The 20,589-nt window shown below is 38.6% G+C and overlaps 1 protein-coding gene across 3 annotated transcripts in view; it reads right to left on the bottom strand.

Moving 5' to 3' along the window:
- Positions 1-20,589, bottom strand: part of kif26ab (kinesin family member 26Ab) — a 220,319-nt gene that overhangs the window by 53,200 nt on the left and 146,530 nt on the right. For 2 of the 3 annotated variants that reach the window (XM_048538072.2, XM_048538073.2), the window contains exon 5: positions 17,460-17,643. In XM_048538072.2, coding sequence (XP_048394029.1) covers positions 17,460-17,643 — 184 coding nt within the window. Of the gene's footprint in view, positions 1-17,459; positions 17,644-19,217; positions 19,652-20,589 lie in introns of those variants that run through there. The other variant, XM_048538075.2, reaches the window with a different exon arrangement.

The following is a 20,589-nucleotide window of genomic DNA, read 5'->3' as shown; positions in this document are numbered from 1 at the left end:
TTCTCCTCCACCGATGCTGCCAGACCTGCTGAGCTTTTCCAGCAACTTTGTTTTTGTTCCTGATTAAAAGCTTGTCGACTGGAGATCATGTAATTTTACAACATTTGGAGATGGGCAACAAATGCCAGCCTTATGATTGGTGCCATGTCGCATTAAAAAAAACCAACAGCAGTTTTGGTCCCTATATCTAAGGAATGATGTGTTGAGGTGAGAGGGTGTCCAGAGAAGGTTTGCAAGAAAGATCCTGGGGATGAATGGCATGTCATATGCGCAGCAGCTAAAGACTCTATCTCTGTATTCAATGGAGTTTAGAAGGATGAGAGGGGATGTCACAGAAACTTGCAGAATACTGAGAAGCCTCAATTGACAGCTTGTGGAGAAAATGGTTCCATTAGTAGGTGAGACTAGGGCCCAAGGGCACAGTCTCAGAGTGACGTAGCAGCCAGAGGGTGTCTTATTTGTGAAACTCATTGCCACAGAGGGCTCTGCAGGCCGAGTCATTGAGTGTATTTAACACAGAGATAGATTGATTCTTGATTGGTAAGAGGATCAAGGGTTACAGGAGGAAGGCAGGAGAATGGAATTGAGAAACATTTCAGCCATGACGGCAGAGCAGACTCACGAGTCCAAATAGCCTAATTGTGTTCCTATATCTTATGGTCTTTCCATATAGTAAACTCAATGTAAGAACAAGTACAACTAATAGTTCAAAGACAACAGAAAAAAACAATATAGTATATTTTCAGCCCAAAAATCATGATTTTACATTTAGAGACAACAAAGTGTGAAGCTGGATGAATACAGCAGGCCGAGGAGCAGGAAAGTTTGACGTTTCGGGTCGAGACCCTTCTTCAGAAAACGGTCTCAACCCGAAACGTCAAACTTTCCTGCTCCTAAGATGCTGCTGGGCCTGCTGTGTTCATCCAGCTCCACACTTTGTTATCTCAGATTTTCCAGCATCTGCAGTTCCTATTATCTATGATTTTATACTTACTCAACGGGTAAAAGTTTGCAACCTATCTTCCAATAATGACATGTTAAGTTTTAATTGGTAATCAGCCTCAGCTTTTCACCCAAAAAATGTATGTTATACTTAACTAGTGCTTTATAACTGGGTGCAAGGAATCAAGCAGGCAATGGAGGCTGTGTTGGGAAGTTGTGCAGGAAATTAAAACATATCCACATTGTCCAGACCCAAAGTGTCAGACAGTAAAAACCCACATCTTTTACACTCAGAATGTAAGTCAACTGCAAGCTTTGAGGGAGTTTTAAAGCCATCAGAAGGTGCATTTATATATCAACATCTATGATACTTAATAAAGATGCAATCATCTTTTTCTATCAACGCTTCCCACAGAGAAGACAGGCATGGAATACACTCTTAACTCACTACAATTCATACATAAACAAAGATCAGATAAGAATATCAATACCACACGAGTATCTCATGCTTTCATGACTACCTGAACTCAGCATCCGTTCTCATCCAGGAAAACTTTCTACTGCTATTATTGACACCAATGTGAAAAGACAGAATGAGAAACCAAACCAATCTTAAAATAAATGAAATAGCTACTTTAAAGAAGCAAAGCTTATTTAAGAAGTGGCAGATTCAAAATTTTCACAACCTATATAAACTGAATGAGGCCAAACTTATAATTCAACTATTCTGTGCAAGCCCTCAGTTATTCCAATGAAACTATTAGAGTATAAACAGAATTGCAATGTTACCATACAGTTTCAGTTTATCCAATTAACTCCATTTTAATTATAATTTTCAATTTATTTTGCTTGTGTATTATAGTACAGTCTTAGTTGAATGAGCAAACCAAGGATTCCCTACACTAATTGTTTCTTTTCATCCAGCTTCTGGTACATTTCTGATGAAGCCACTACAAATAACTACACATTGACTGTTGGAGAGTGATAAGGAATTCAATCTTGCACAATAAAGATCAACATATTGAAACTATAATTATTATGCCTCCCACTTGTACCTTGATAACAACCACTGACCACTCTGTTAATAGGCTCATTTTGCCTGGTATCCAGAAGGATTAAATACATGAATATTCTACAGCCAGGCTATAAGCTTATTACACAGCTACTCTCAGACCTTAAGACTGAGAGTTTTTAGCAAGGAACGTATTTTATTTAATTAACCTTAAATTAATACTGCTGTGAATCCCACTGATGAGATCCAATATTATTGCACCACAGTGTAAATCACATTATATAGGTCTCAGTTCAAAGACAATTTTATTGTGCACTTAATTGGAATTGATAGATGTGTATGATTTTACAAATTAATTAGTTCATTCAGCTCATTTTCACATTTACACATTCATTGTTTGTGTACACGGCAAATTTTAAGGTGAAATTCTGTTTTAATTTTTTTGAAACGATAATAAATAATTTCAACACAATACATGGCACTAAAAGAATTTAGCACTGACATAGAAAATTAATCTCTACTTAATTTGCAGTTTTTTATGTAGTATTATGTTCAGAAATCGGCCACTGTGGAGAGAATAGAGATTATTAATTTACAGTGAAACAATTTGTGGGGGATTAGTTGCTGTCATAACTGTTTGACTTTTGCAGTGTAGTCAGAAATGAATTATACCACAATGGGCATTTGAGGAGTGTATTGGTACTGCCAAAAGTCTCCTATTACCCAAGAGTAACAAATTAACAGGTATTCCAAACTAAAAGTAATAATTACAAACTTAGTAAGTTGGTATCAACCTTTTGTCATATTTCCTTCCCATTGCAGAATTCCTAAATGTCACCTCCAGCTTCTTGTTTTTCCAAAGAGCTGTTTGTGAGCTTTCTCAATGCCTCAAAAATAAAACACAAAACTATAAAGAAAAGATCCAGCCATCAGAATCTCAAGACAAGGCAAAAGAAAACCACTACACTTGTGCTGCGGAATCAAAATAAAAGTTAGCCAACCCTTCTAATCACCATCACAGTGATCCCTACTAAATGTGCAATAATATTGATAGAAGATATTGACTGGATCTGATTTAGTGGTGATTTTGAATATGAAATACTACAAGCCGGAATCTTCCATGATAGAGGGTACAAAGCAGATGAAATGATTTTGTGAGCAAAGTATTCATTAATTGTAATAACATTAAACAAAATGTAATTTGCAATTAAGTAAGGCAGTTCTTTCAAAGCTGAAAACCCAGAGACTCAAACTTACATTTGTGCAGAGCTATATGATTTTTACCCGGCAGCCATTTGAAAGTAACAATGAGCATCTGCATTCAATCCCTAAGCAATGTACAATGGCCCCCATCTGGAAATAGCTCAATGTGAACATTTGGTAAAAACACAGTTGTTAAGGACAGGTGTGATGCCATTGAAGATCAAAAGAACCCTCTGAAGCTCATCAGACACAAGAGCATTTTGGAGCAGATACTGGTAGGTGGTCTATCTCACTGGTTTCAAGACAGCAAGAAATAGATACATATGTTGAAACAATAGATGGCAAAGCAAAACAGAGCTCCTCTATTTTATTACTAATTATTTGTTTCTATTTTTCCATCCTTCTGTTTCTCATTTGTTGTGGTTGGGTGAGGAAGGGTAAATCAGTGTGCACCTTTTTAATTCCCTTCTCGCTTTGTCACTGTTTTAAAGTATCTTCCAGCATGCAATTATCACACTTCAATTAAATGTGGTATAGAAGAAAATGAAGTGTCCAATTACCAAGAACTACTTTTGTAAAAAAAGGAATTTTATTATCTACTAACAGCACTGAAAGAGACTAAAGCCATAACATCAAATGTATACCCAAACACAGGTAATACGTTTAAAAGACAGAGTCTGGTTCAGACAGGGAAAATAATGATCACGCAGTTAAACAGTCCTTTGAGCCCTTGAGGTCCCAATCAATTCTTAACTAGAGATCACAATGGTTTAGTGGTTAACTTGTATCCTCAGCAGTAGTGGAATCTTTAAACTGCTTTGTATTCTGAATGAATAGCTATTTCTCCATTTGCTTTCTCACTGAGTGCTAGATTCTAAGGTAATGAGAGATACAGGTGAGGAAAGAAAGAGTTCCAGCCTTTGCCATCGCAGATTTATTTTTTCTTCTCTCTACTCTGCTGTTCAAAAGCAGCTATTACAATATAGTTCAGTATGTATTCTTAAGTTTGCCTCCATTGTCTTTCCCAGCTGGCTAACTTGCAATCAGGCCTTTCATCTCCCAATATATGAAATTATCGTACAAACATGAATTAAAACAGGAGATGCACATTTCTTGTTGATGATTGAGTTGTCTGCTTTCAAGGTCTTTAGATAGAAATGGTCATTTCAGCACAGATGGCTTTGTTTATTCCACACTGGTTTCCCAAAGCTTGCCTCAGTCTATGATAAGGTATCCATTACTGCCATTTTAGATTCTTTTTAATCTGAGATTGTTATTCCTTATCATGAGATGAGTACCCACCCCTCTGCACAAAGTTACCTGGCAGCAATACTACAATGAAAGGTAACAATGGACTTGAAATTGTGGTATTGCAATGAAGAACTGCACAATAAGTAGACCAGATATATGCCATGAGGGAGTGGTGAGGCTGGTATGTGTCTAATTCCAAAATCTGTGGAACAGGGGTGCCGGCAGTCATTGCCCATGGAACGTGTCCAGAGATTTTGGTGACTGTTTTCCAAAATGAAAGCCCAGAGGTGCAAATGATGAGTTGGAACAGCCTGGTACTCAGTCCGACTTTCAAGTTTGGAATTGACATCACCTAATCTCCATCAAGCATCTGGGAGGATGGAAAATTGCACGTGAATGAGACGAGATTAGATAAAAATGACACGCTAAAACATGCAAATGGATGCAAATCGGTTTTGCACCACTCATTAGGTTTAATCATCTTGCTGTTCAACACTTGTTGCAGAATTGCATTACTTTTCTTGAAGTTGAGAATCTCAATTCTGCCAAACTTGATTTGTTTTCGCAATTGATTTGACAATTCCTCTTTCATTCAGGGGTTTTGAAGATTCTATCTGTTGAGCTTTTCCAATGCTTTCTATTTTTAATTGAGGAATGTATTAGTTTAAAAGGGGGTTCATAATATTACAATTATACTGGTAACACTTAGAATTGGAAGAATGACTTTAAAAATTGAATGTCAGTGTTTAAAATTGTGTTTGTTGTTGTTGTTAAAAAAATTAAAAATTGATAACATGCGAAAACTTGCCAGGAATAAAGTAATAAACTGGAACAGCTTTTAAAAGTATATATAAAGAAAGACAGCAGCTAAAGTAATCATTGGTCATTAACTTGTATGGGGAGAAAAGGAAATTGCACAGATGTTGAAGAATTTTGTGTCTATCTTCACAATAGAAGGCACAATTACATAGCAGATAAAGAGAGTTCCCAAGTGGCTAGTAAAGCAATTAATAGCAACAAGAAAAGTTATCGGGGAAACTTAAAGAGACTGAAAACTGACAATTTCTCAGAACTGGATGGCTCACATCCAGAAGTTCTAAAAGATGTAATTGCATTGGTTATAGCTTTCCAAAATTCACCAGAATATACAACAATCCCAGCAGTTTGGAAGTTATCAAACATGATATTGCTATTCAAGGGAGGTAGAGAGAAAATGGAAAACAACAGGCCAGTTATATCTGACATCACTTCTCAGGCAAACGCTAAAATCTGTATTAATTAGGTCATAACAGTGCACTCAAAAACATGATCAGACAAAGTCAATGTGCTTTTACGAAATGGAAAATATACTTGATGTTTTTACTGACATCCTTTTGAGGATGGGTGGATATGGAAAATCAGTAGATGTTGTAAGATATTTTCTAAGTCAAGCTGTTCTGAGATGTTATTACACGCTTTTAGAACAGGTGAGGCTTGAACCCAGCCCTCCTGGCTCAAGGTAGGGATACTACGACTGCTCCACAAGAGCCCATAGGAGGTATTGTGTACTTAGATTTTAAAAAGACTATTTGATAATATGCCACACCAAAGGTCAATGAACAGAAGAATGCATCCCCAAATCCATGAATCTAAGAGCAGCCAGAAACAGAGGCTCTTCAAGTTGGCGAACTATAATTAGTGAAATTAGTGAATTAGTGAAATATAACAGGGATCAGTATTAGACAGATATTAATAACTTAAAGAGTCCAAGATTAATTCATCGCTGTTTGTTGATGATGCAAAGTTGAGTGCACATTGAAGATGGCAGAAAAACATAACTCAGAAAAGACGGGCTTAGTGAATGTGCAACATGGTGACAGGGAAAAGTTTGAGGTTATACACTTTGGTATTAAGAATAGAAAATGAAGATTTCTTGTTAAATGTGAGAAACTTTTCAATATGATGCTCAGAGATACTTGGGTGCAATCTTACGAGGAACACAAAGGTAGCATATAGGTACAGCAAGCAATTAGTAAGGCGAATGGCATATTGGGCTTAATTGAAATTCAGAAATAAGGAAGCTTTTCTACAATTCTACGTGGTTATGGTGGAATCACACCTGATGAACTGTATATACTGGCATTGGGGGCAATGTGGCAATAGTTCACTAGATTAGTTCTGGAGAAGTGAGGACTGTTCTATAATGTGATGCTAAGTAAAATGGATCTGAACTCTCTGCAGTTTAAAAGAATGACAGGTGTTTCATTGGATCCTGAAGGCTATCCCTCTTGGCTGTTGAATCAAAAACGTAGGAGCACAATTTCAGGATGAGGGGCTAATTGCTTAAGACAGTGATGAGGAAAAATATCATTAGTTAAACTTTTGTGAACCTTTGATTTTCCAATCTAGAAGATGGTGGATATTCTATCATCAAGTAAAGATAGGCAGATTTTCATTCACTCAGAAAATCAAGTGGAGAGCAGGTAGAAAAATGGAATTCAGGCAGGAGTTTAGGTTTGACCAAATTGAATGGAAAACCGGGCTCAAGGAGGAGTATGATCTACTCTTGCTTCTAGTTCTTATATTTATTGTAACGGTAGTTAAGCAAAACCAATGTTGGCCAGATTTTGTAGTCAAAAGTAGAGCACCAGTGCTTGCCATATACCAGAAAGAACTGGCAATAATTGTGGATCTACTATTTCCCAATCTCAGTCTAAGTTTGGTACAAAGTAAAGGTGATCTCCAAGTGTCCAACAGCAGTGATGTCATTCAGCAAGGATGGGCAGCCAATTACATTGCAGCATTCCTACTAAGCGGAAACTAGAAAGTTAAAAACACTGATTATTCACTTTTTAACTACAATTTTAGGTAATACAATGCGTAAAACTTCATTATGATGAAAAGATTTGATTTTTCACAACTGCAAAATTATTTTTTCAGCACCAGTGAGTATGTTTGGCAGCAATTGTGGTGTTAGTATGCTTTCAAAACCCAAGGGGCAACTCTTTCAAAGGGTTTTTACAGCAAGATTGTGTTGATTACCTTAGGATTACACTCTGGAGTGTACTCAACAGTGTATGCTCTGAAGCATCAATGATCACTGACAGCAACTTCTGAATTTCCACAATATTTTTCAGTGCCAAATCCCAAAGTTGTTGTTAATTTCAGTGGCGAAATGATGGAAATACTGACAGTTTTACTGTCATTACCACCATATAATCCAGGCCATTAAAACAAAGTACCATCACATAAAACATTGTAATTTCAGTTGTCAGTCTACCTACAGAGAAAATATTTTACTTCATATGCTTTTGTTATTGTATGTTTAAAGGCCTTACATTGTTCCCTCTTTCTCCTTACAGTTTACAATACTCTATTTTAGTGGACATCTGATGGCTTCGAGAAGACCATAGGAGCAGAATTAGGTCAGACAATGATGTGATCTGAATGTCACAAGCATCCAATTAAAATATCCTCAAAGAATCAATACTCATTAACCAAAAATGTTGCACTGATGGTAAAAAAGCAAGGCAACCAGTTGCAAACTTTCAAAAGTCATTATAATTTTATCTGTCCTCCAATTAATAGAGGGTGCCTTTGACAAGTTGACATTAATTGTTATTAATTTTATTTCTAATCTATGCAGCCAAATTTCAAAGCCATAACATCAAGAAAACTTGTTGTTTGAGCTCTGATGATGTAACTGTTCTAAAGTGCAACACTTCAAGAACTCACAACTTTACTCCAAAAACAGTTCAGCTGATATGCTACACCAATGAATTACATTACCAGCTTTGGTTTGTCATCAGAGATATCAAAGGGATGAAATCAGCCACTTATGACATCATTCTTGTGTTGTTTGCCTACCATTGTCAAAGTACAGATTGCAAGGGTAATCTTCTGTGATCTGTCTGCTATTATTGTTGTTTAAAGTTGTCTCTTAGTGTAACTGAGATGCCAACAGAGACCTTTTTCTGTTCCTTATCTCAGTGGCACCCTCAATTAAAATATTTCATAGTGAGTTTTGTTGTGAAAATGAGATAAGTTATAGTTGAGTACCTGTATAATTGCACGCTAAATCGAAAGCCCTGTTCTCCAATTTTGTTATACACAGCTTTTATAAGGCAGCTTGCTGTTGGTCAAGCTGCAGTGTTTAAGTAATTTCTTTCATGCCAGTTGAAGTCATTAAGTTTCATAGCCTCTTTACTGTTCTCCGATGCACTATTTTTGACATCAATAAGGTTATAAAAAAAACTCCTCAATATCTTGCATACTTCTAATGAGAGTGAGTTTATATATGTCACATTTGCAAGTTTAATAGCTGCAACATCTTTGTCCCTTTGTAGTTACCTTATAAAGAGCCAGGGGAAGGCTTCTCACTGCACTCAGGAAAGTAAAGGCATCAAACCTTACTGGCATCGACCCTTTTAAGCACATTTTGTGTCAGACTGGAGAGTTTAATTGCTTTTCTTTTTGCCACATGTCTCACGTAAGAGGTCTCTGTCAGAAAAACTGACAGAAGCTTTGTAATTGTAAAGCACTTACATGCTGTTCATAAGAGTAGAACACCACTTCAAGACATTTGTTGAGCAGATAGTTCAGAAAAGTGTTTTGGAAAAAAAGGTATCATCTACTGCATTAAAGTAGTCCAAGGGAGGCATAATGAGATATACTTCAGCTACAGTTTCATAAATGTTTCATCTCAAAATAAGCACATTAATCTCAGAAATGAATAAAACAAATCTACAAAATTAAATTAGAATTCTTCTTACATATCTTCTAATAACCAGTTCTTGAATATATTAACATTGTTCAGTGTAGACAATAAAAAGTGCAAAATAAAAGGGTAGACCCCGCTTTTACAAATGAGAATGCAACATTAGACTAAGTTTTACTGGCCCCTTTTTATGCAGGCAAAGATGATTGTTTGCCCATTCATATTTTCAATTGGTAAGTTATCTTACTTTGCAACAACTGTGCAAAAGAAACCATACCAATTTTCATTGCTGTGAATAGTAGTGCAAGTGTTGCTACTGGTAACTGGAAGCTGAAAACTTCCAGGCTGGGTTTCCCTGAAGGTCACTTGGGTGACAGTGGAAATATATATAGGTGTGCTGGGACTGTGATTTACTGCCATTTGTTTGCAGGTGGCTAACTCTTTCCTTCAAAAACAATTGTTTTAATGATGTGTGCATAAAAATTTGCACAGGGATCCATCTTTATTACTGAGTAAATAAATCATGTAAAAAAACCTTTAAATTTTCAGTAACCTAGCTGAAATTGCTCTGAAAATCTCAGCATGCGACATGAAACATCATTTAAGAGTAAGATTGTTGAATCATTGCAAAACATTTATTTAATAAAATCTCACTGTAAAAACCATAAATCCCCCCGAAGTACCTGGCATTTTTCATAGTTAATTCGATTTATGTTATAGGTTAGAGTAACATCCATTAAAGTAACACTATTTTATATTTTGTTCTTTTGAAAACTGAAAACAAGAAAAGGCTGTTTTTAAAAAGAAAACTGTTTGAAAGAGTGACTGTAGCTTTGAAGCATGTAACCTAATAGCTGGTAGAACACTCAGTAATTGAAATTTGATTTTAGACTCATTGGATCTGAGTGGGTGTATGAATACAGATTTTGCTGGCATCAAGAAGTTAATTGTTCTACGGTTTCATGACCAGTAATCAATGACAGAAACCCTTTTACCCGCCAACAAGTGTGTGCTTGGGTCTCAGGTAACTGCGTAGTTTGGAGCTGGGAACAAGTTACGGGGAGAGAGAGAGAGATGTGTGTTCAATTCTTCTCCAGCTTCTCTTCATCAAAACACACTGTCAGCCTGAAGAAAAGTCAGTTGTTGTATGCTGTGACTTTTAACTGACAAGTCACAGACTTTTAAGTATACCAGCTACTCTATGTCCCTCACCAACAAGTGGAAGCAACTGGAAAAAGACAACTTATGCTGGCCAGCAGAAGAGTCAAGAGGGTCATCTCAACAATAGAACTTGGGAACAACTACTACGGAACTGCCCTTAAGTCTTTCTTCACGTAATTTACCCAATCTATTTGTCTGTGTACATTGATAGGGGTGTTTATAAGCGGATTAAAAATGTCAATGTTACATGCCGATGGTTTGTAACTGTTTAACTATAGCCAGAGTCCAACTATTTACAATAATCTGTAATTTTTGTTCAGCACAGAAACCTGATCCATGCTTTTTGGCAATCAGAGTCTGAAAATCAGGCAAATTGGGGAATTCCACATACTTTATAAAACCTTTAACTTTTTTTGATGACTCCAGGAACAGCAGGGCTTGGTTTTCATTATGCTAGCCCAGTGAGTTGTAACACTATTTGTTTTCATCTTTAATGTCATTGGTAGTCAGTCATTCTATCGAGAAATTTTAAATTTTGAGAAGTACCACCTACATTCAAGAAATTGTTAATCTTGCGGAAAAGTCACGGCCCAATTTGTGATCAAAGTATCTTAGTTCCTCATTGAGGACCTAGTCACTGCCTGACTTGTAGGCCAGCTCTCTTGTCTTTGCTGATGCCACATCTCCTGCAGACAGACTCACTTTCACTGGCTGTCCTGATTGCTCCCTCACCCTCAGGCTGACTCTTTCTGCCAACCCTCCCAGTTAGCACTTTCTCTTCTGAGCTCCCTGTGAGGCCCTAGAACAGAGAGAGAAAGAGGAAGGAAGCAGGAAAAGAGCTGTGAGCAAAAGGAAGAATCAGCTAAGGAAATGGTGAGTCAAAGTCTCAGGGAGTGCAAGAGGCCACTTCACGAGATGCTGTTGGTTGAATCGCACACATCACACTCACCCTGGTGCGAATGAACGGTAAAGTAAAAGTCCCAAAATTGATGCTCACACAAGTATACACAGGAAGTAATCAGTGACAATTACACGCCATGTACAAATTTTGAAAAATTGCTTTCTCTTATGGTATATTTTCAAGTTTAATTCTTTCCCTCCTCAGAGGCATGCTTCAAATCCCATCAAGTTATGCAACAAATCAACCAGACTAGCATCTGTTCCAGACTTCAAGAGCTACAAGCTAGAAAAGCTTAAAGTGCTGCAAGGTAGTGAGATGTATATTTACACCTGTGACCCTGACATGGCACATTTCTGATTTCAGCCAAGTTGACTGAGTATTGGTGATATATTTACCCTATGTCAAGAAAGCAATAACAATGGAACAATTCGATCCAGGTCATGCTCATCCATCATTTTATGCAGAATTATCCACAAGAAGAGGAAAGATAACCAGCAGTTTTGAACCAGACTTGGAATTCCTCTGGTTGCATCCAAATAACATTTATAACTGAAAAACCCAACAGCGAATTTAGTTTTTTCAAATGCTTCCTTTTAAGCATTACCACCCACATCCATTTCCTATCTCAGGCATATGCAGTCCTTGCCCAGAGCCCAGTCTGCACTATAATTATGTATCAGACAACAATAGACAACTTAAGGGAAATCAGGATGAAGTGCAATAAAAAATAAATCAATCATGCTCAACTAGATTATGCCATGGAGACAGGCAGCTCCTTTTAATGATCAAAAGTTCCAAGCCAAAATGGCTAAAACATTTACTATATACTGGTTTGACCATCAGATATATTTTGATCTGATTTTCTTCTTGAAATGTCAGTAAAGTTTGTTTGAAGTGGTGTATATGAAGTCTGGTAACACGTACCTTCCAATCTTTAAATCCTATTGCTTACAAAACAGGGGAAGGGTGCAGTTAAGATGAGTTCACATAAGCCACTTGAAAAGGGATGAAGAGATTTCTACAGAGGTCAAGCATTGAGAAATATGAGTAATTTTCTATTTTTTTTCCATGGGATGAAGAGCAACAACAGCAGATCAGCTGCTGTTAACTACTTCACTCAATTTACCTTCTCATTTGGAAAGGTTTCGGACAGGATACAGTACCAGCTAACACCAGCTTTGCACACTGGCATGATTAGAATCTACACCAAGGACAAGGTGCCAAGATAACAGTGCAACTGAAAAATCCTGATCATAAAACAGATCTTAGGACATTGTGATCTGCATAATAGCCTTTCTTGATTTGAATTTTGTACCTTTTTTTCTTTCTTTCCAGTGTAGTTTTGCAGGATATGGTTTGTATTCAATATGTAAATGCAACATTTCCATCATTTTCATCAGAAGACAGTCTAAAGTTGTTACCATGGAGAATTTAATTGGATTTTAATTTACTATGATCTGAAATAATGTTAATTTCTGCACTATCCTTGTTACCTGTATTTCCATTTGACATTAAAATTTGATTTTTGATTTGATACCAATATATTCACAGTGAACAAAACAGTTAGATCTTAAATTACATGCAGTTATGTTCTGGATTGAAAAAAAATGCAGCAAATGTCAAGTGCCAGTGACTGTGAGGGGGAAAATTGCTTTCATCATGAATCACTTATTTATGTAAGGAAAAAAAGTAAAACAGTCTCAATTTTGAATTAATGGACTTTATTTTTGTAATGAGCTGTCATAAATGGAATTATCTAAATGGGGTGAATTCTAAACAATATAGGACTTCAGCAGTATTTTAAGAACTAATTATACAAACTATTTGTATAAATAGTATATGAAGTAGTTCGGGGCTCTGTTCATCGACATTACAAACTTTACTGTATTGATATAAAAAATTATTTTTCTCATATGTTAATTTGTATTAAAATACAGCTGTACTATGTGTGCAGCATAAATTAATTGGACAAATTACTGTGTTGAATATTTGTGTATTGCCAAATAACATAGATTTCAAAATTACATGGCTGATTGTTGCTTTTCTTGAAGACAGTACTTATCCCCAGCTGCTTGCCTCAGTCACCTCCTATGAGACTCTGGTCTTCTGATTCATCCACGATCCCCTTATATTGCCTACATTATCAGTTGGTTTACTGGTTTATTAATCCCATGGATGTATTCATGCCTCCAGATGTCAGATCCTAAAGACCTGCACAGCAGCAAAAGTGAAGGCCACAGGCAGCTTGTGTTCAACTCTAACAATGCCATCACTAACCTGAACTTAGATCAGTATTGCAGGGCATTGCAGAGCTTCCAATGAGAAAAAAAATCAAACGTAAGGATGTGCAGGTCAGGTGGATTTGCCACGCTAAATTTCCCATATAGACCAGGGATGCGCAGTTTAGGTGGGATAGCTGTATGGGGTTTCAGGGTTAGGATGGGGAGCAGCAATCTGTTTAGGATGTACTTCAAGGGGCTGAATGGCCTGCTTCCATACTGTAGGATTCTATAATTCTGTGGTATTGTCTATTTAAACCTATATTTCGCTGGCAACACTTTTTAGATTTCTGTACCAGCTGTTAAATTTTGCGAAAATCAGCCCAATCAAAGATGCTGATACCTTTGCTGGAGAAGATTTGTATATCAATAACACTGTATCATATCCCTTATAGAAGTGCTCAAAGTATTTTGTGAACACCACAGCTAATAAACGTCAAAAATAAACCTTTAAGTGAAAGTGGTTACGGGAAGGTCAACAAAAGTTACATGCGCATATCCTGGAATGGGGTTTTAGCTGTAACTTTCTGACTCAGAGGCAAGAATGCTAGCAAATGAGCTTATACTCATCCATGCATCTGGAAGTTAATTGCTGAGGGAATATAGGCAGTTTTAGATTTCTGATCAGTCTCTCAGTTGAGTCACTATGCGGACGACATGAGTCAGAGGTTCGGCTGATAGATCAATTATTCTGCACCATCTATTTTTATTGTTAAGAACAGACTAGAAGGGACTCATCGCTTATTATCCATGAAAGAATTGTACTGGTAAATGAGATTTCAGACATTGAAAGATTGAGTAACTGAGCTTCCTTACTAAATATTTTTCTGTATAAATTGGAACTCAATAACACTGAAGAAAGATGCTGTTTGCTTATGAAAAACATTCTTTAAACACCTGGTGGCCAATATATCACTTTCAAATGGGTTTTTCCTTTTGTACGAAATAAATATTTTATAAATTCAATTTTAGGACTGTTCTTTCAATATATCACTTTCTCGCCAAATAGTTCATAACGATACTATGTTGCAGAACCTCATGGAGGTGGCAGGGATGTTGAAGGCCACATGACTCCTCTTTCTGAGGAAGTCCAACGTGGATACTTAACAGGCAACCTACAGGCCTTACCTGAAGATTCAAGGACCCCAGAGATGAAGTCGAGCCAACCCAGAGCTACCAACCAATCAAAGGCTAGCACCTCAATCAAATAGCAGTGCCACTGGAAATACAATGGCTGCTGCTAGTGTAACACTCACCAGGAGTGAGGGGCCCATGTAGAAAGGAAATTGGCGGGAAAGACAGAGGTGGCTCTCAGTCAGACACTCCCTTACCTCCTTCCCTACATGAGGTCCTTCACTCAGGCACATAAGTGTCTTTGAATGAGGGAACCATCTAACCCTTTCAGCCCTGAGGAATGCTCAAACAATGCAACCTGGGTTTGTTTGTTGTGTTCCCTGAAAAACAAGCATTTCCAACTGGTATCAGAGATAATGGGAACTGCAGATGCTGGAGAATTCCAAGATGATAAGATGTGAGGCTGGATGAACACAGCAGGCCAAGCAGCATCTCAGGAGCACAAAAGCTGACGTTTCGGGCCTAGACCCTTCATCAGAGAGGGGGATGGGGAGAGGGAACTGGAATAAATAGGGAGAGAGGGGGAGGCGGACCGAAGATGGAGAGAAAAGAAGATAGGTGGAGAGAGTATAGGTGGGGAGGTAGGGAGGGGATAGATCAGTACAGGGAAGACGGACAGGTCAAGGAGGTGAGATGAGGTTAGTAGGTAGATGGGGGTGCGGCTTGGGGTGGGAGGAAGGGATGGTTGAGAGGAAGAACCGGTTAGGGAGGCAGAGACAGGTTGGACTGGTTTTGGGATGCAGTGGGTGGGGGGAGGAGCTGGGCTGGTTGTGTGGTGCAGTGGGGGGAGGGGACGAACTGGGCTGGTTTAGGGATGCAGTAGGGGAAGGGGAGATTTTGAAACTGGTGAAGTCCACATTGATACCATTAGGCTGCAGGGTTCCCAGGCGGAATATGAGTTGCTGCCTCCGCCGCATCCGATAAGACATTCCACTCCCGCACATCCCAGATGTCCAAGTTCTTCAAGGATCGCAACTTTCCCCCCACAGTGATCGAGAACGCCCTTGACCGCGTCTCCCGTATTTCCCGCAACACATCCCTCACACCCCGCCCCCGCCACAACCGCCCAAAGAGGATCCCCCTCGTTCTCACACACCACCCTACCAACCTCCGGATACAACGCATCATCCTCCGACACTTCCGCCATTTACAATCCAACCCCACCACCCAAGACATTTTTCCATCCCCACCTCCGTCTGCTTTCCGGAGAGACCACTCTCTCCGTGACTCCCTTGTTCGCTCCACACTGCCCTCCAACCCCACCACACCCGGCACCTTCCCCTGCAACCGCAGGAAATGCTACACTTGCCCCCACACCTCCTCCCTCACCCCTATCCCAGGCCCCAAGATGACATTCCACATTAAGCAGAGGTTCACCTGCACATCTGCCAATGTGGTATACTGCATCCACTGTACCCGGTGTTGCTTCCTCTACATTGAGGAAACCAAGCGGAGGCTTGGAGACCGCTTTGCAGGACACCTCCGCTCAGTTCGCAACAAACAACTGCACCTCCCAGTCGCAAACCATTTCCACTCCCCCTCCCATTCTCTAGATGACATGTCCATCATGGGCCTCCTGCAGTGCCACAATGATGCCACCCGAAGGTTGCAGGAACAGCAACTCATATTCCGCCTGGGAACCCTGCAGCCTAATGGTATCAATGTGGACTTCACCAGTTTCAAAATCTTCCCTTCCCCTACTGCATCCCTAAACCAGGCCAGTTCATCCCCTCCCCCCACTGCACCACACAACCAGCCCAGCTCTTCCCCCCCACCCACTGCATCCCAAAACCATTCCAACCTGTCTCTGCCTCCCTAACCGGTTCTTCCTCTCACCCATCCCTTCCTCCCACCCCAAGCCGCACTCCCATCTACCTACTAACCTCATCCCACCTCCTTGACCTGTCCGTCTTCCCTGGACTGACCTATCCCCTCCCTACCTCCCCACCTATACTCTCTCCACCTGTCTTCTTTACTCTCCATCTTCGGTCCGCCTCCCCCTCTCTCCCTATTTATTCCAGAACCCTCACCCCATCCCCCTCTCTGATGAAGGGTCTAGGCCCGAAACGTCAGCTTTTGTGCTCCTGAGATGCTGCTTGGCCTGCTGTGTTCATCCAGCCTCACATTTTATCATTTCCAACTGGTGCTGGGTTAATAGTAGCAGTGGTGGGATGAGGGCTATAAATTGTATTAAATTATCCACTGAAGGGCCTCAATTGACTGGTGGAGGCAGGAAGGTGGTAGTGACTCACCTGGATACCCTTCCACCTGATTAAAAAGGTCCTTTGCTTCACTATACCCGCCAACTGGGAGCAATAAAATTTCATTTAATGCACTTAGGTAAAATGGTACTTAGCATTTCTGCGAGAACACACTTAAACAACACCACCTAACATTAAATAAAAGAGAACAGAGTTGGGTGTCTTGATGGAATAGTGTGCAAATTGACTGTGGGGGTCTGTACTGCAAACTTTGTCTTGTGTAGTTCAACATCATGCATTAAAAATAATACTGATAAGGTTAAGTTCACATTATAAACTCCAGCACTACATTACACATTGGACCCTGTATGAAGAAAAGTGTTGAACTCTACCAGCTCTATGAACGCACTATAAAAATGATATACCCACTGCAGTTTTCAGCTTAGATCCAGAAAAATCCCAGAAGTTTACATATGTATGTCTACAAAACAACATCAAATAGATCTGTAAGTAATAAAACTTTATCAAGAGATATGTTTTATTTTATTTTAATGATATTAATTTAAATTATATTTAACAGAAACATAGGATGCTTAAGCTTTATTTAATGGATCTATATTTACACAGATTTCAGCAGTGATACATCTCAAAGGCAACTGTCAGCAGACTTAGCTCATACCTTTCCAATGCCTGGGTTGTCCTTGACTTTACATACAGCCCTCAAAAGGCATGGCGGTGCGGGGGGAGGGGACACTTGCAAAATACCACTGAAATTTGTTCTGCTGTTTGACAGCTCATGTGAATGCTGGAGAAGCGGATGGTTTTTCTTTTGCTTTGAAGAGAGATTCAGCTTCTGTGCTGCTCTGTAGAATGGAAGGAGGCAAAAAAAAGTAGGGTTACTAAGAGCCAAATGTAATTTGGCCCAGCAAAGCAGATGTTCAATGTCATCATTCCCTGTTTAACAAATCAACTCACTTGATTCTAATCAAATTCCATAGGACTGTTCTGTCAAGAGACTAATATAGGCAGATTCAGGCAGAAATATAGCCAAGACAATATTCACTTAATTCTCCCTAGCAGAGTTTCAATTAGACTATAACTTGCTGAACAGCTTCAGCAGCTGAGTCCAAGGCTTCAGAAATCTCAGTGACACCATAAAAGCTGAAATCATTTTTCTGTCACTATAAGGCCAGATGGACTGCTCTGGAGTACACAGTACATTATAATCAAACAAGTTATTAGCATTTCAGAAGAATCACATTCCGACGGTTCCTGGAAAAATATATAGTAACGGTCACTTTTGTAGCTTCCCATTAATTACTATATCAGTCCTGCTTCTGGTTTACTCAAGAGGTGCAAACAGCAGGCAAACACAACAGGCCATAAATAATTTGGCACCATAGTGGCTCGTTAAAACAGCATTGCTGAATGAAATAAAACATGAAAGCACTAATGCATTTTCAGATCTTGGATGAAAAATTAATTTTGTCAATTCATCACTAACCATGCATTCAAGGTTTTCAGTATTGTCAGTAAAGTAGATGTAAAAGTTCACCTTTCCTGCAGGGCATTTTTGAGTTACAGAAGATTATTATTTTAATTTTAAGCTTTCAAAATAAACAATATCCATCGTTAGCATCCTGCCTTGAATTGTGCAAAAATCTGTTTCGTAAACAGTGCAAGTGGTCAGTCCTGGATAAAAATGACAACTGTAGCCTCTGGAGGTTCCAGTCCAAATACAGACATGAAATACACGAGACCTGATGAAATAATTATTACTTCAATAAAGTCTAGGGTAGGATTTCCCTTGAGAGAAGCTGTGAAAGGAAACAGGGCTTAAAGGCTGCGTTTGTACATCTACTGTTCATTTAGACAGACAAAGCTTTACCCTGCTGCTAACTCTTCAGTTTCAGTGAAACAATCTCTTACAGCTGAAAGCATGTTGCAGGAAAAATACCAGATTACTTGCTATAACTTCAAAAGTAGTTCAACTATAGGGAATTTTACTTCTTCTTGAAGATTTTGTTTAAACATCTTTCATTATTTTAAGTATGGAAGCAATATTAGTAAAAAAAATTGTAAATAATAGTTGAAGCCATTATTCTGAGCCAGCATTAAATCAGTATCTTTGAACAGATTCTACCTCTGACATCAGAAAGGCAACAACAATTTTAAATTACATTACTTTAGAGATCAAAACTGCAGTTTCAATTCAAAGAATGAGTTTAAATGACATTATAAGATGAAATGTTCTATGGGTTCATCAAGAGGCTAGTAAAGGTCATATTTTTTACAAACTCAAATAATCTTCAAATTTTTATCCCTTCAAAACTCCAAAAGAATAATCTACTAAATATGATTGATAACCAATATAATGAAGGTGTCTGGAGTCAACTGTTGTAAATCAATACATGAAAAGATGCTTGAATTTACTTACCGTTCCCTCCAATCCATCATCTAGTTAGGGTTTATAACCAGCACATAAAGCCAATAAACCACAACTTTCCTATCCATTTTCTGTTGACACTCCATTATCCAGGATGTGTAGGGACAGTCTGGTCCAGCAGCAATCATTGAGGTTTCCACATGATTACACGGTGACTTCTGATAAACTGCTGAGCTCAACAAAGACACTACAGTGGTGCCGAGCACGAGTCATCAAGATACATAAATAGCTCATCAGCAGAGGCTTGAATATCATATTGTACGTCCTCTCTTCTTACAAGGCTTTCTTTTACATTGTCAGTTTCCCCTCCCTCCTTAACTTTATCTTTAACTGTTGATTTCTGAAACAGTTTCGAACCTTCCTCTCTGTCTGATCCCCATGTATCCAAAAGTTGTATTAACTCTCAAAGAATGAACAATGCAGCCTCTCCCTGTCACCTTTATAAATGCTAACTGGAGAGCTAAATACTAATCCAGTCTAATCTCTGCTTACTCCAGAAACAGAAGCTCAGGCGTGATTTGTCCCGTGCCTCTCTTGTCAAAGGCTCCTCCTTGTCAATATCTTCAATGAGCAGCTTTCAGTTAATCATGATGCAAATTAAAATTTCTTCATTGCTTTGACAGAGAAATGGCAGCTGTTCTTGATTTTTCCTACACTGTCCCTTTCTCCAGTGCCAGCTGAGGTAGCAATACATTCACACTATGTGACCACCACCTCTCTAATTCCTTCCATCTTCCATTCACAACATAAAGATCGCCATGAATTCTTCATTAGCCAGAAAAGGGAATTCTTGTTCTTTGTGCCCTCAAACTGTGCTGGAATATGATTCTGTCTCTTTGGTACGATTTTATGCAAATCATTCAAGATGCTTAATTATCCATTCTAACAGCATTCATTATTTACTAATGGTCTTAAACAAACATTACTAAATATTCTCTGATAAAGCTATTCAGCATTTTTGTACAAAGTAGAAATTGATCTGAGTAAAGGAACCTTTGTTTCAATAAAGAAAAGCTGTATTTATAAAGTATACAATCACTTCTACTTGCAAAGGCCATATTTGTTTTCAAATAAAGTGGGACATTATGTAAATTTTAAAGACTGTATCTGGTCATCTAACCACAACTGTCACTTAGCAACATGTGTTGAGAGTCAATGGCTAATTTACTCAACCTGAGACTGGCACATTTCAACAACAACTTGTACTTCTATAGGACCTTTAATCAAAGAAAAGTTGCACAGGCACTTCACATCAGCATTATCAAGCAAATTGTGTCACTAAACCACATAAGGAGATGGTAGGTCGGGTGACCAAAAGATTGTTCTGAGGTAGCTCTTAAGGAGTGCCATAAAGGAAGAAAGA

The sequence above is a fragment of the Stegostoma tigrinum genome, chromosome 10, assembly GCF_030684315.1.
Source record: "Stegostoma tigrinum isolate sSteTig4 chromosome 10, sSteTig4.hap1, whole genome shotgun sequence".
Classification (NCBI taxonomy): domain Eukaryota; kingdom Metazoa; phylum Chordata; class Chondrichthyes; order Orectolobiformes; family Stegostomatidae; genus Stegostoma; species Stegostoma tigrinum.
Note: the sequence above shows the minus strand (reverse complement) of the source record. Positions and strands in the feature narration are given on the sequence as shown.